Raw genomic sequence first — 13952 nt, 5'->3', positions numbered from 1 at the left:
AGTGAATATAAATATAAATGGGCTTAATTTTTTTTTTTTAATTTTAATTATTGTGGAGTATTTTGCCTATTTGGAAGGTTATTTTAAATAAATTCTTTTAAGATGTAAAGGCACTCTTCATTAGAGTGTTAAGATTTATGAAATCATTCAAAAGTTCAATAGTTAACTTTTGTACCTTTTTCCTTAGCCATTACACATCATCTAAAGTAGGAGAAATTATTCTATGCAAACATCGGGCCATTCGGAGATGGATCAAAATGCACCACGTCATGTGATACATGTACACAGCAAACGGGTGACGTGGCGCGAGCGCGATCTAATTTGTCTCCAGACGGCGTCCGCATCCGCACAGAATAATTTCACCTAAATTAGGCAGCACCTCTTCACTTTCTCAAAAAATTCACGCTCAATATTTTATTTCAAGTATCACTTAATCTAAAATGATAATTTTCAAATAATCATACTAAAATTTTCTCCTGTGAAAGAATGTAAAGTAATTCTCAAATTTTGAATATTCAAAAATAAGAATAATTAAAAAATGATAAGATAAATATAAGACATAAAAGCATTAGAGTTAAACATATTCCTTGTCTCTCTACATATAATTTGTGTGCTGTGAGAATTTTTCAACTAGATAGTCTAGTCTTAAACAGAGGAACTTTAATGTTCTAGATAGTTGAGACAGCATGAGCCAACTTATACTTTGCAGCTTCATTAATCAAGTTTGAATTGGATCCCAATTTGCTGAGTATCAGATTGGCTCATTTATTATAATCAAAGAAAAAAAAAATCTAATTCAAATAACTCTTACAATAAAAAGGTAAAAATGAATAAAATTTTATAATGAATCAATTGAGATAAGAAGAGATTTTTTTTAAGTAGTTGTTGGAAAATCATATCTATTCTAAATACAAATGTGAAGTAAAATCCATATATTTGAAACATATTTAGATCTTTGATTGCTTGTAAAAAAATTCATGAGCTTAAATTTTTTCCTATTTGCTTGCAAAGTAAAATCAATCTTTAGCGGTCGTAGTTCGACGAGAGTTGGTGGGCAATAATGTTGGCAAGCAACGAATAAGCGTCACACACTAAAGGGCGAAGCGGTTTGTGGACGATTTTGTATATCACCAAAATAAAACCAATATATGAGTTTTAACAAATTTGAAATTTTACCTTGAGTTTATTTTTCAGCTAATCATACATCTAAGTTTTTATAACCTCTATTTAGAGTGCACCTTAAGGCTCCCTTTGGGATAGCTTTAAACCACTATTTTTTTCCTTCTTTCAAAATATTTTTGTACTAAAAAGTAACTTCATAAAATAATAATAAAAATTATCCCAAACGAAACCTAAAACTCTCCCAACCAAATAACCTCTTAAATTAATATCCTTATACTTACTATTGAATGCTATTTAACTATATTTAATGCTAAACAAATTTCAAACAAACCAACTAGCATGCTAACAATTCTGAGTTTGAGCTAATCAGCTCGGACTTCTACAAAGACTTAAGATTCTTTCATAAATTGACCGGGATTGGCAAAGCCAAAAAAAAAGTGTTAACTCTTTGATCATGAATAGAAAAAGAGAAAAAAAATATTAGCTTATCGAAACCGGCTTGCAAATCATTTATGGATCTAAATCTGAGCCAACTCATAAATCAACTCGACTCTTTCTTATATGCTATGGTTTAAGAGCTTCAAGCTTAGTCAAGCCAAAGCTAGGTGAGAGTTGGCTCACTAATAAGCTCGAGCTAGGCCATTTCATTCTGCCATTAAGCTTCAAATGTGCTAAACATAAGTGAGAGACGAATGAATTGATAGATATTGCTTGTAAAAAACTGTGTATATTTTTGACATTTATAATTTATAAGATTCAGAAAGAATGTGGTATTTTCTAAAATTAATAGCAAGTGTAGACATACATACTATTCTTACAACAGTTCCATAAGTTGCTGAACAACATCTGCATATTAATATCAAAAATATAAAATGTTAGCAGTAGCAAAACAATAAAAGATTAAAAAAAAAAAAAAAGTAGCACTGACCTTCAAGAACTGGTGCTGTTGTCTGAAATTCTTGCCAAATGTGCTGATACAATGTTAGATCATATTTGAGGAATTTTGCAGCAAGAAATACTGATCCAGCAGCTATGTGATGAGGCTTAAACTGGAGCCAAAGTGAGCTCCGAAGTCTAATAAGAAAGAGAGAAAAAAAATTCAAATGCAGCTTTTTAAACTGAAGGAAAGAAACACAAAGAATTATTAGCAAAGTATGAATGCTAAAAAAATAGCCAAACCATCTATTTTCTACTACAAACTAGAAAAAGTCTTCCCACTTCAAATAATAGCCATTCTAGTCTCAGATAAACAAGAACACAATCAGGATAGCAGAATTATATGGCATAGCAATATAACAAAAATCAACTTTCACTGTTGTTTTTTCCTTACCAACTATCATAAGCAGCTTCTATCCAAGAATCTTCTGAAAAGCCGACATAATTATGCCATTTCAGCATAAGCAGTGGGCCCTTGGAATTCTATGCTCCATAGTAAAAGAACATTCATAAGATTCAGAACAGTGATTTCATCAAGAAAATAACATGAGGAGCTACAATGATCGAATGCCATTCACCGTATCATCATAGAATGATAAAATCTGGAGGCTTTTGCTGAACTAGTAATGAATGAGCAAGTTTGAAACTTTATTAATAGCAAATAAAAAACAATAAGTAGAATGACAGTAATAGCGGAAATATTTTTTTGACTGTACAGGCCTGGACATTAACAATGCAAATTTTGAAGCAGAGCAATCACACGATCAAAATCTTGTCGTAAACACCACAGCCAGAGAAAGTTGAACCAAGGGGAACCACATGGCCAAATTGATACAGCCTAACTTCTATAGCCAAGTAGGAGAACAATAGGAATGCAACAAGACACTTTCTTTCAATAAAACATAAACCAATACCAACTGAATGAAAATTAATAGTAAATGATTAGAAAATCTTGCAAAAAAACAAACTCAAACTTAAAATTAACTACCCTCAAAACAACCTAGAAATATCACTTCACATGCAAAACCCAAAATAGGGAAGGTGCTCAAAAGAAAGGATAAACTAGTTGTTCACCACAAAAATTTTGATCCAACTTAAGTCGGCACTCCTCCTACAAATATCAACAAACAGGGCACAACAACACCTTGAAACTCACAATATTTGAAGAAGAAAGATAAAGGTGGAATGGGAACTGTAAGAGAAGAGTAGATAGAAGACCGAGACCAAATAAAAGAAGGAAGGTAGAAAAAGATAGCTCGCAAGCCAGCAACAATAACAAACAACCCCTTCTAGCAGCAAAACAACCCACATATATAGGAGAACGGGAGAATGGCCATAAAATCCTCACTTAATTATGCCACCCAAACAACCAATAGAAGCCTCTCAAGTTAGCCCATTTAATGAGTTAATGCACTTGGTATAAGAAAACAACAAGGTAGAAACCGAACAACTAGCAGAACGGAAAAATGAGATAGCAGCATAAGAAAAAACAGCCAGCATAGGGAAAGAGTTGGGCCAAGACCAATAAGCAAAATAGCCCAAAATAAATACCCAACTAAACATCAAAGAAGCTAGATCAACACAAGTGGAAATCAAAGGAGTGAAGCTTCCTAAGAGCACCAAACTCAAGCATGATCACAGGTTGTTTTCCATCATAGAGTATTACAGATTAAAAAAAAAAAACATAAGAGTCCAAATTACAAAGAATCCAAAACATAGAAAAATAAAGAAAACATTGATTAAAATTTCTTGATTGCATCACAAATCCATATCCCAAGCCCCCCAAAATAAAATCAAACCTGCCTCTCAATAAAAAAAATTATTCTGTGCCGAAGGTGTACCCAGCCAATCAGGAATATGTAGATAATTGAAGTATAACATTGCACAGATGCCACAAGCTGGATGCTGATTGGTTGGATGCACCTTACACACCTTTCTCATATGCGTCTAATAAAAAGGGATGGATGGAGGTGGGTTGGGGGATCGAGAGAGATGAGACCATATGCAAATGACAGCATGCACCCGTACATTAAGTACAGATGAACTAATACAACCATGAAAATTAAATTAGAAAAGAAAGTGTTCCAAATCAAATTCATGCATATGAAAGCATATTGAATTATAACACACCAGTAGGATTTATATATACATGGCAGAAGCTCAAGCATTAGAATTTTACTTGCACGAATTAAAGGTGCAAGGGAGACGTCAAAAAGTCCTTTAAAATGGAATAGGAATAAGAAAATTGGTCAAAATTTTCCTTGGATCTATCTATTGCATTAAAAAAGATAAATAAAAGAAAATTGAAAATTTATGCATAAATTAACATATGAGCTAATAAACTGCCCTGTTAGTTAGATTTTGTCAAATAATTTCATCATAACTTCTTAATCCAGTAAACAGATGGGAATCCTTATCAATTGCACAGTAACCAACGAATGCCGTTCGCAAGTTTTGATGCCATGTGAGAGCGAGCAGGCAGTGCGGAATGGTGAGGTTGGACAGAGAGGGAAAGGTGCTTGTGTCCATATTACCAGTTGTTGTGCTGGAATGCACATAGGATTTGAAGGTGGTAAATGAGAGGGAGGACATGCTTTCTTGCAACAAGGGAAAGATGATGAGTAAAAGGAGAGGGAGGATGATAATTAAAAAGGATACAATGACAGCATATCAAAAAGGTTTAACTCTTCCATCTTGAACATAATATTTTACAAGAACTTTGGAAATTTTCCAGATTACATCCATAGTAAGAGGCTGCACTGTCCAAAAACAGCTGATATGAAAGTAAAAGTCCATATGGTAAGTTAATAGATGTTCAGGGTACAGCAATAGCAAATAAGAAAGGAAGAGGTAAGATGTTTAGCAACCAACAACAAATGGTTCAAAATGGAAAGCTTAAGCAAAGTGGGGGATATATATAGATAAATGAACTTTTCACACTACTCTACTAATTCAATCATATCTAAACATAAATATTACAACTGTTATGTATTTTTTCTACATTCAAATAAACTGGTCATAAGATATATAGATTTCTTCTGAATCAAAATGATGTGGTCACAACACTTTATTATCATCATTATTATAATTATTGATGTTCAATCCAAACCACACCACCTCCCTCCTTCATTTTCTCCCTTCCCAACCACTCTCAATACCTCCCCATCCCTCCCTTTCTGGATCCCCTGCTCTCCTTGAGATAATTTTAATTTTCAACATGCCTTTCTTACAAAGAGATTTGCCAAATAACAACCTCTAAACTGATGCATATTAAAGATTTTTTTTTTCATTGGTACAATTACTTTTAATTGATATGTTATTAGCTATTATGAGTTATAAATATTAAAATATATTGATTTTTAAACTAATATGCCCTTCTTGATATCACAAAAAATTTCGATCCACCAAACAATATATTTTTCACTAGAGCAAACATAAAATTGACGATACCTAGATCAATCCTGGTTTTCATCTAGTCTGTTTACAACCTAATATTCCGACATTAAAAGGCAGAATTTCAAGTTTTCAGTAACTGATTTGGGTATGAAAAAGGATGGGTATGGATGTCGATAGCAGCAAAACCATGAAGGCATTCCAACGAAAGAAAGAAAATTCGATGGATGCAGATGACATCAGCATGGGATTAAAATGTGAGACACTCTTCTGGCTGTCCACTCGGTGTATGGCAACCTAAGAGAGCCGACTGTGCAGCATATCCTTAAGACTGCATATCAGATCCAGTGTGCAATTCCCAAAAGATGACTTAGGATAACAAGTGGTCAGAAAAGTGGTTATGGAACTTCAGTAAGCCTGAAAAATTGGCTGTTTTAGTGATTTTATAAAGTAAAAACAAAAAACTGCTAGTTGAACTTCAGACGTATAAATATACTTTCGATAGTCAGCATATATATCCTCCAGATAAGAATATCACACAGTTGAGCACATTAGTCTCGTAGACCCTGCAATTTATAGCAGACCAATGGATCAATATGCAAAACAACAATAATAAAAAGCAAGCAAATAGATTCATAGAAAAAAGTGGATACTTTTAAACTAAAGATAAATCAAAAAACTCCCACGAAAGCAATATTCCATTCATCATATGCTACTGCCTAAATCACAACACATTAAGCAGTAAAAATGTCATTCTCAGGAAGACAAGAAAAGCTAAACAGACAACAGAAAAGAAAGAGCATAATAAGTATAAATAACAAAACTATTTCCTAAGACCCATATAGCAAAACTAATCCCTCCGATAGTTTATAAGAAGGAAATCAATTTAAAAAGTAGTCTAACCGAATCAGCCTCATTAATTTACATAATAACTACTCAAAGTTTCATACTATGCACGGTTTAATCCACATAAGAAATGCAATTAATCATGCACGATTGAACTCAAATAACAAAAGCAGATCTCTAGCTCTCCATGGCACCCAAGCGTATGAAATATAGCACACAAGAGAAACTGCAGGTAAGACCACCAACCAAATGAATAATCGCACGCTGTAAAATAGAGCTTCTAAATTAGGTAGCGCATTAGTTTAAATTTGACACATAGTTAAGTATTCATAAACATTTTTAAGCAATTACAAGTTGCATTTAGAGTGGGAAGTCCTTGTATAATCATCATCATTTGCCTTGATCAGAATATTTGGGATTTGATTCTATGAATCCTCATTTCATATTAGTTCTGGCACATTGTTGCTTGAGATTATAAAATAAAATAAACAATAACACTTGCTATCAAATCACTAATTCCATTAAAGTTTTATCAGAATATTTTTCAGTAGGGACCAAAACATCTTAAATTTGATCTTGCAAGACTCATTAGAAGCAACAACTATAACTCTAGGAGATTACCGATCATCATAGAAAATAATATAAATGAAGTTTGCAATGAAAACTAAATGACTCAAAAATGTAGATTTGTCATTAGCAAACAAACTATATCGGGGGCTTCCTAAAAAAGAATAGAATATAACTCAAACTCTTCCAATTACTTTTGGCCAATTAAGGCAGACTCATACACACATCGCATACACAAAACTCGAACCCAAGACCTCTTAGTTGGTAGCCTAAGCACTCAACCAACATCCAAGGTGAGCTGTGTAATCTTGGTTCTATTGTTCAGAGTACACGTTTTAGATATCTTGGGTCTATTCTTCAGAGTGATGGTGAAGTAGATTATGATATTATTAGTAGAATTCAAGTTGGATGGTTGAAGTGGACTATGCATCGGGCTTATTGTCTAATAGAAAAGACCTCAAACTTAAAGGAAAATTCTATAAGATGAAGGTAAGACTTGTGATGCTTCATGGTGTAGAATGTTGGTCATTAAAAGAGAAGCATAATATTAAGTTAAGTATTGCAGAGATGAGGATGCTTAGGTGGATGAGTGGCTTTACTCTTAGAGACAGAATACGAAACAAGCATATACGTAAAAACTAAAAAAGGTTGGAATAGCTCCAATGGAAGATAAGATTAGAGAGAGTCGCCTTAGATGGTTTGGTCACATAAAATGACGGCCTTTCAATAACCAGATTAGGATAGTAGATATATTAGATTTGGCTTATGTTAAGAAAGACAGAGGTAGACCTAAAAGAATTTGGGAGTTGCCTTAGATGTTTTGGTCACATAAAATGATGACCTTTCAATAACCCGATTAGGAGAGTAGATGCATTAGATTTGACTTATGTTAAGAAAGACAGAGGTAGACCTAAAAGAATTTGGTTAGAAAATATTAGAAATGACATTTTTTATTAGATTTAAATAATAATTTGACTCTTAGCATGACATAATGAAGAAAAATGATTCATGTAGACGACCTCACATAATGGGATAAATATTTGATATTGTTGTTGTTGATCTATACATAGTATTCATATGCTTATTTTGTTCAAGCCCTCCTAAATAGTCAGTGAATCAAGCAAAAAGTTATTTCCTTTCAACTCTAAGCCTTTCTCGAGATAGAATGCAAAGCATCATTAAAGTCACAATTTGACACGTAATCTTTAGCCTATCAAATATCATAGGTGTCCCCTATTATATGGAAAAGCTTGCACTTATCACTTTAGTAAGATTCTTTCCAATATTCAATATCGCATTGATGGTTATAAACAAAACTCCTCTTCCAAGTGGGTAGAACTACCCTCATCAAGTATGCTCTTAACAACACCCTTATCTATCCATTGAGTATCTTATCCCCCTTAAGAAACTCCTTAGGCATATAAAATCTATTTGCCCAATTATTTTGAGAGTCTTCTAATCATGAGGACAATTTGCACCGGAAAGCTTGGGATAAGATATGCAATCCTCACTCTAATAATAGTCTAGTATGAAGAAACTTGAAAGCATCTCCTTACATTAAACGTTAAAGTATGGTGAAAATTCTCTCTCTCAATCCCAATAGTACTATGTAAACACCCGCTCAATTCTCAACAATCAAACTAGCTACACAATGTAGAATGTTATGTGTAAGGCTAGATTTATTACTAAAGATAACATTAACTTACTCATCCAAACAACCATGCCTTTATTTAGTGGGCTCGCTAGTTGAGTGGGCTCTCTCTCCAAATAATTTCCTACCATTTATGTATTGTCCCTCTATATTCAAGATCTTTGAACTAATATTGGTGTTTAACAACGCTAAACTCATCCACTTCACATTATCGTAAGTAATTCCTAGCCCTCTCATCAGTTTGAATTTTATGAAACCAATTACATGGCGGCCTAAACCCTCACTCAATAGCGGATTCATCTTTAATACTACTTCATCCTTCTGCTAAAGCTTATCTATGACTTCACAGTGTATTCTCCAATTATGCAATTCTGGTTGATCTATTAAGATTCAACCGTTCATGTTGAAGCTCCTTTACTCTCCCACTATTTTGATATGGTACAATCCAAAGGAATTCCTTTAGCATCCAAATAAGAGCATTACTATTTTGTTGAGATGCTTTGCCCGCATGCTCAAGGTATTTGGCGATATTCTACCGCTACTATGGGTCATCTCTCCATGCCACTTCATAGTATTTATATTGCCTACTAGAAGGTGGAACTCCACAAACTCAAATTCTCAATGGCCTCAAGCTTCCGTTTCATGCACTATATGTTGGGAGATATAAATTGCTCAAAATTATGCAAAATATGACAACAAAAGATGCTCCGTCCAATTTTAAACAACTACTTCATGAAATCACTTCGGGTTGCCCTGCACAAGTTTCAAAGTTACTAAAGCTTGATATTGCTACTTTTTGGACACATCCATCCTTTCCTCTAACACCAATAAAATACAAAATAAAGAAATACAAACTATCCATAAAAAAATCTTGATCCCAGTCAATTGGAACCCCCACCCCTGAATTTCCTCAGAATTAACATTAATGAGTTTTTCTCTAATTCTTCTGGTACTAGCAAATCTAACAGGTTAATTTGGGATTACTTCGAATGCTTCATTACTAGATTCTTCTATTACATACAATAACCAACTATCCTTTTGGCTAAGTTTGAATGCCTTCACAATGGCTTGAAGCTTTGTTTCCAATTGAATGCACAACATATTCAAGTTTCATTGGACTCTCTCTTCCTCATTACTATTTGGGAATTATAAATCCTCTTTATTAAAATAAATATAATTTTATATAGAAAATAGAAGGAAATGAAACGAAGAAGTTAGTAGAGAAAGATCTTTTAAATAAGAAGCTTCTTTAAAACTTCATGCAAAACTTATTTATGGCACACAAATGAGGATGTTGCCACCCTTATTTAAATGTGAGCTTCATCTCCTTAGTATTAGGCTATTAGCTATACAATTCATGAATATTCCTATAACATTTAAATTAACTATAACTGCTAAAAGTTTCTAAGATACTACCTCTTGCCTGAATTTTAGGACCTTTTTATGTATCATATAAATATTTCATTATTTCTACATACTGAATTACTTCCCAACAAGAATTTTGAAGCTTGCGTAAATTCTCAAGAAAAAAAAAACTTCAACATCTTGACTTGAAATAGCAGTTTGAGATGGGCTTGCATCAAATTAAAAAAAGAAACTGAAACAAGAAAAAAATATTTAGCACAAACAATCATGGAAAACAAAAGAATAAGAAAGTGCAGGAAAATGAAAGAAATATGCCATGTTCATTTAGATTGGAGTTGCACTAGTTCAAACTAGGAACTGCAAAAATTAAACAATTTAAAAGGAAGAACTGATTAAAAACTAATTAGCTGAAAAGGGGCAGAAAATTTTAACATCAGTAAAGACATAACATGCCGTGCTTGCGTATTTGACCTAATGTAGACCAGATCAAATACATTTTGATATGTCTTTACGAAAAATAAGGCTTTGTTTCATAAAAATTCCTTTCACATAAGTACTTTACACAATTAAAATACTAAAATCCATTTAAAACTCAAACAAGAAAAATTAGTATAGCCAGGAAACAAATTTATAAATAAGCAAAAAACGCATGCTCACAATGTCAATGGATCTTTGTAAAGGAAATGTAATGAACTCGTTTAATAAACAAAAGGAGAGGAAACCAATTCATTACAATAACATATTTAAGAAAAGGGAAGTCGCCATTTTTCTGTTGTCTCTTGATAACATTTCACTAAAGATCACAACAAACAAATTGACAATGCAGTAGTTTTGCATAAAAAATCATTCAAACTATATGAATATAATGCTACTAAAAAGACTTACCCTTCATTGACCAGGTTCCAAGCCAAATTCAATAAAACAGTTTGTGATAGTCCTAACTTCTTAAAAACAGAAGTAAGTGGAACATAGGGATGCTCCACCTCAAGCTCAAAATTAAGAGTTTTTAGAATCAATTGCTCAGCTTCAACAACTCGGTCTCGGTATTGTTCAAACCAGTCCTGCTAAAAACAACAGAAAATGGAGATCAGCAAATACGCACTTCCAATCAAATCTAATCAGAAAATGGATGCTTTCTTGATAGATAAACCATGGAGCATTAAAATGGAAATCTAGAAACGCCTGTGCAAATATAAAGAACCGAATTTATAATTGAATCTTATTCTAGTAAAATTTTAATGATTTTTCAACTCTTAAGACACGCCCCAACATTTGCGTAAAGTATGTGTTGATTTCAATGGCTTTCAGTACTTACAGCATACAGCAAATGTGGAAAGAAAGCAAAATTCTGTTTCTGACAAATTTCGCAGGAGGCACTGAGCACAGAGTTCAATAGGCATGGTGTTTCTTCCGACTTTGCAGCTAAGAACAGAGCTGCCGTGGCTATTAACTGCATAAAATACATAACATCAATTTACATAGTGCAAATCAAATTGAGAAAAGAAGCTGTCAACTTAAGACGATAAAAGAGACCAGGCATAATCCCACCAAAAAGTGAAATTAAAAAAAAAACACTCTAATCTAAATAATCACATAACAGACATTCAATTCAAAAATTGAAGCAATATGCAAAATTGGTATGGAGAGTTGGAATGCATATATATTATTGCATCATCTGAACATCATAGACAGTTACAAAATATGAATGTAACAATGATTGAAACATATGGTTATGTGTTCCAGATAGACATTGTTTCGTTTTGAAGAAACATAGGATGAACTTCAATTTACAAGTTAGTGAGTTCACGTAAAAAGTAAGTATAAAGTCATTCATACAATAAATGTCAACGAAGTTCCATTTTGCCGCGCTCATTACTGTACCACACAAGGTGCACTATAATGGGCCACCAAGCAGTATCATCTGGGTAGTTGTTTGGCCACACCAAATAGATAAAACAATATAGAAGAAAAAATTTTTAAAAAAATGAAGGTGTGATGCACATAGGAAAGAGAAACAGATCTTCATTGTTTTAAAGTGAAAAGCACATAGTAACATGGCATTTCTACCATGTACATTTTTCATGTTTTTCATAATTGTTAATGTGACAATGCCCTAATACAGCAGCATCAAGATATGGTGGTTTCTTCTGATGTATTTCATAATTGTGAATGTACCATCTTAGCATTCAAATGTAGGGAACTAAAGAACCAAAATTAAGTTCACAGCAGCATGACGACACAGTTTGAATGGATTTATTAGTTTATCACAAAGTTAGAGCTAGACAAGCAAAGCACAGAAATAAAGGTATCAAATGGTTATTGTCATGGGCCTCATGGCTGCCTACAATAGCAAACATCATGCCAACAAATGACTAGATTAAAAAGTAGAGTTGTTGATCCCTCGGGATTTCAGCATCACAAATTTTCAAGATTTTTTGCAGCCTTCTAAAATATTCTAGAAGCTTCTAAAGGTTTCCCAAAACTTTCAAAGATTCCCAAAAGTTTCTAAGGACTGAAGGGAGTATTCCTCATCAAGCTTAACAAGTGAAAACTCCAAAACCATCAATGGAAGAGGCCAAACACTATCAAGGAGTATGCAAATTTCAATTTTAAAAAAAGAGGAAAAAATGTATAAGTTTGGTGAAAGTCGAGCACTCCTTATTCGTCAAGCATGGACGGCCACTTTCCTAGGATTACATGGTTTTTGAATTTCAGTCTCCTAATTTTTAAATTAGTTTAGTTATTTTTTAGGTTAGTTCCTACTTCTAATCAAATATGAACTTTGAATTTCTGTTTCTAGAATTTTCTTCATCTTGACTCTATTTAAAGAGATCCACCTAATCATTTCAAGACAAGAAATGATAAAATAAAAAAAATTGTTCGAGGTTCCTAAACACTAACCCCGATTCTGCCTTTGGCCATACCAAGCCAGGACAAGCCAAGCCCATCTTTGTGACCTCTAGGACTCTACATGATAACAATTAAATCTTGCTAAATACTAATAAATTATTTGGCTATTTGTTACAAGATTTAAAATTTATGAGAGGAAAAATCTATAAATCCGTTAAATTCTGTGAATGATGGGATTTGACAAATCCTAGTTTTAACTAATAATTGTACCGAAGTTGCATTTATCAAAACAACAGCATTTAAAGGCTCCAAAACTAAGTTTTGGCAGGATTTAAGCTGAATCTTGCTGAAATCTTGCCTATAATAGAATACAGAACAGCCCCTAAGAGAAATAAGAACATAGTGGAAAACTATCTCAAATGATAATTTGTCCAAACTACAAACTGCTTTTGGGTGCAACCAAATTGACAAAACAGGAATAGTTCAATAAACTCACAAATCTATCATTAGAAGCGTGAGATCGGCGAAGAAAGAAGCGGTGGCAAAGCACCATGGCTGTACCAACTGTCATCTGAGGCCTGCGATCAAAAGAATCACTCAATCATGAGAATTTCCATAATAGAGGAAATCTGGGTGAACCAAAAGCTGAAAGCATGATAATAGCTTACAGATCGAGTCTCATCCCAAGGCTCTGAAGATAAGCACAATAGGAATAACGAAGGCGGGCCTCCATGTATCTATCTATACCATCTTTCCTTGATGGCGAGCATCTCTCGATCTCATCCCGCGACATGACGGGCGTGTCACCCTCTTCCGATTGCCTATGAGCAGAGACGGCACCGAGACCGGTGGAATCGCGGTGCAGCACAGGGAGCTGAGACATGACACAGGTTCTGCGGCCCGGTACCGTGTTCAGGCGCCAGCTCCATCCATCTTCCCACGATGAAGCGGCCGAATTCCTCCTCTTCGCCGAAGGCCCAAGATCATCACCACCGGCGGCATCGTAGAGGTAGTGATGCTTCCGGGTAGAAGCTGCATATGTTGCAGCGCCGCCGCCCGCTGCAACGGCGCGCGTTTGCTGAAGATCCCTTGAGAGCGGCATGGAGAGAAGATCGGCTACGGGATTGAAAGGAAAATTAAAGAAAAATGTCAAGAGTGGAAAGAAATGTGGGACGAACAGATTAGAATGCTTCAACATCCATCCATCGACGGTGAAGAAGGC

The 13952-nt window shown here is 34.2% G+C and overlaps 1 protein-coding gene across 7 annotated transcripts; it reads right to left on the bottom strand.

The window, feature by feature from the left end:
• Positions 1-1808: 1808 nt before the first annotated feature.
• On the bottom strand, positions 1809-13952 carry LOC110115655 (cyclin-T1-5). Of its 7 annotated transcripts, XR_003702781.1 has the most exons (7): positions 13399-13952; positions 13227-13308; positions 11196-11330; positions 10766-10944; positions 5948-6017; positions 2453-2541; positions 2147-2196 (listed from the first exon to the last, which is right to left on the bottom strand). XR_003702781.1 is itself a non-coding variant. In XM_020848950.2 (6 exons), exons 1-6 carry the CDS (start codon positions 13926-13928, stop codon positions 1937-1939), a joined length of 1104 nt encoding a protein of 367 aa, XP_020704609.1. In that variant the 5' UTR covers positions 13929-13951; the 3' UTR covers positions 1809-1936. The 7 variants fall into 7 exon arrangements, 5 of the variants coding, with proteins under 5 accessions (XP_020704609.1, XP_020704610.1, XP_020704614.1 ...); XM_020848950.2 differs by lacking the exons at positions 2453-2541; positions 5948-6017 and adding an exon at positions 1809-1968 and having other exon boundaries at positions 2051-2196; positions 13399-13951; XM_020848951.2 differs by lacking the exons at positions 2453-2541; positions 5948-6017 and adding an exon at positions 1809-1968 and having other exon boundaries at positions 2051-2196; positions 10766-10941; positions 13399-13951.

The sequence above is a fragment of the Dendrobium catenatum genome, unplaced genomic scaffold, assembly GCF_001605985.2.
Source record: "Dendrobium catenatum unplaced genomic scaffold, ASM160598v2 fragScaff_scaffold_1449, whole genome shotgun sequence".
NCBI classification, from domain to species: domain Eukaryota; kingdom Viridiplantae; phylum Streptophyta; class Magnoliopsida; order Asparagales; family Orchidaceae; genus Dendrobium; species Dendrobium catenatum.
Note: the sequence above shows the minus strand (reverse complement) of the source record. Positions and strands in the feature narration are given on the sequence as shown.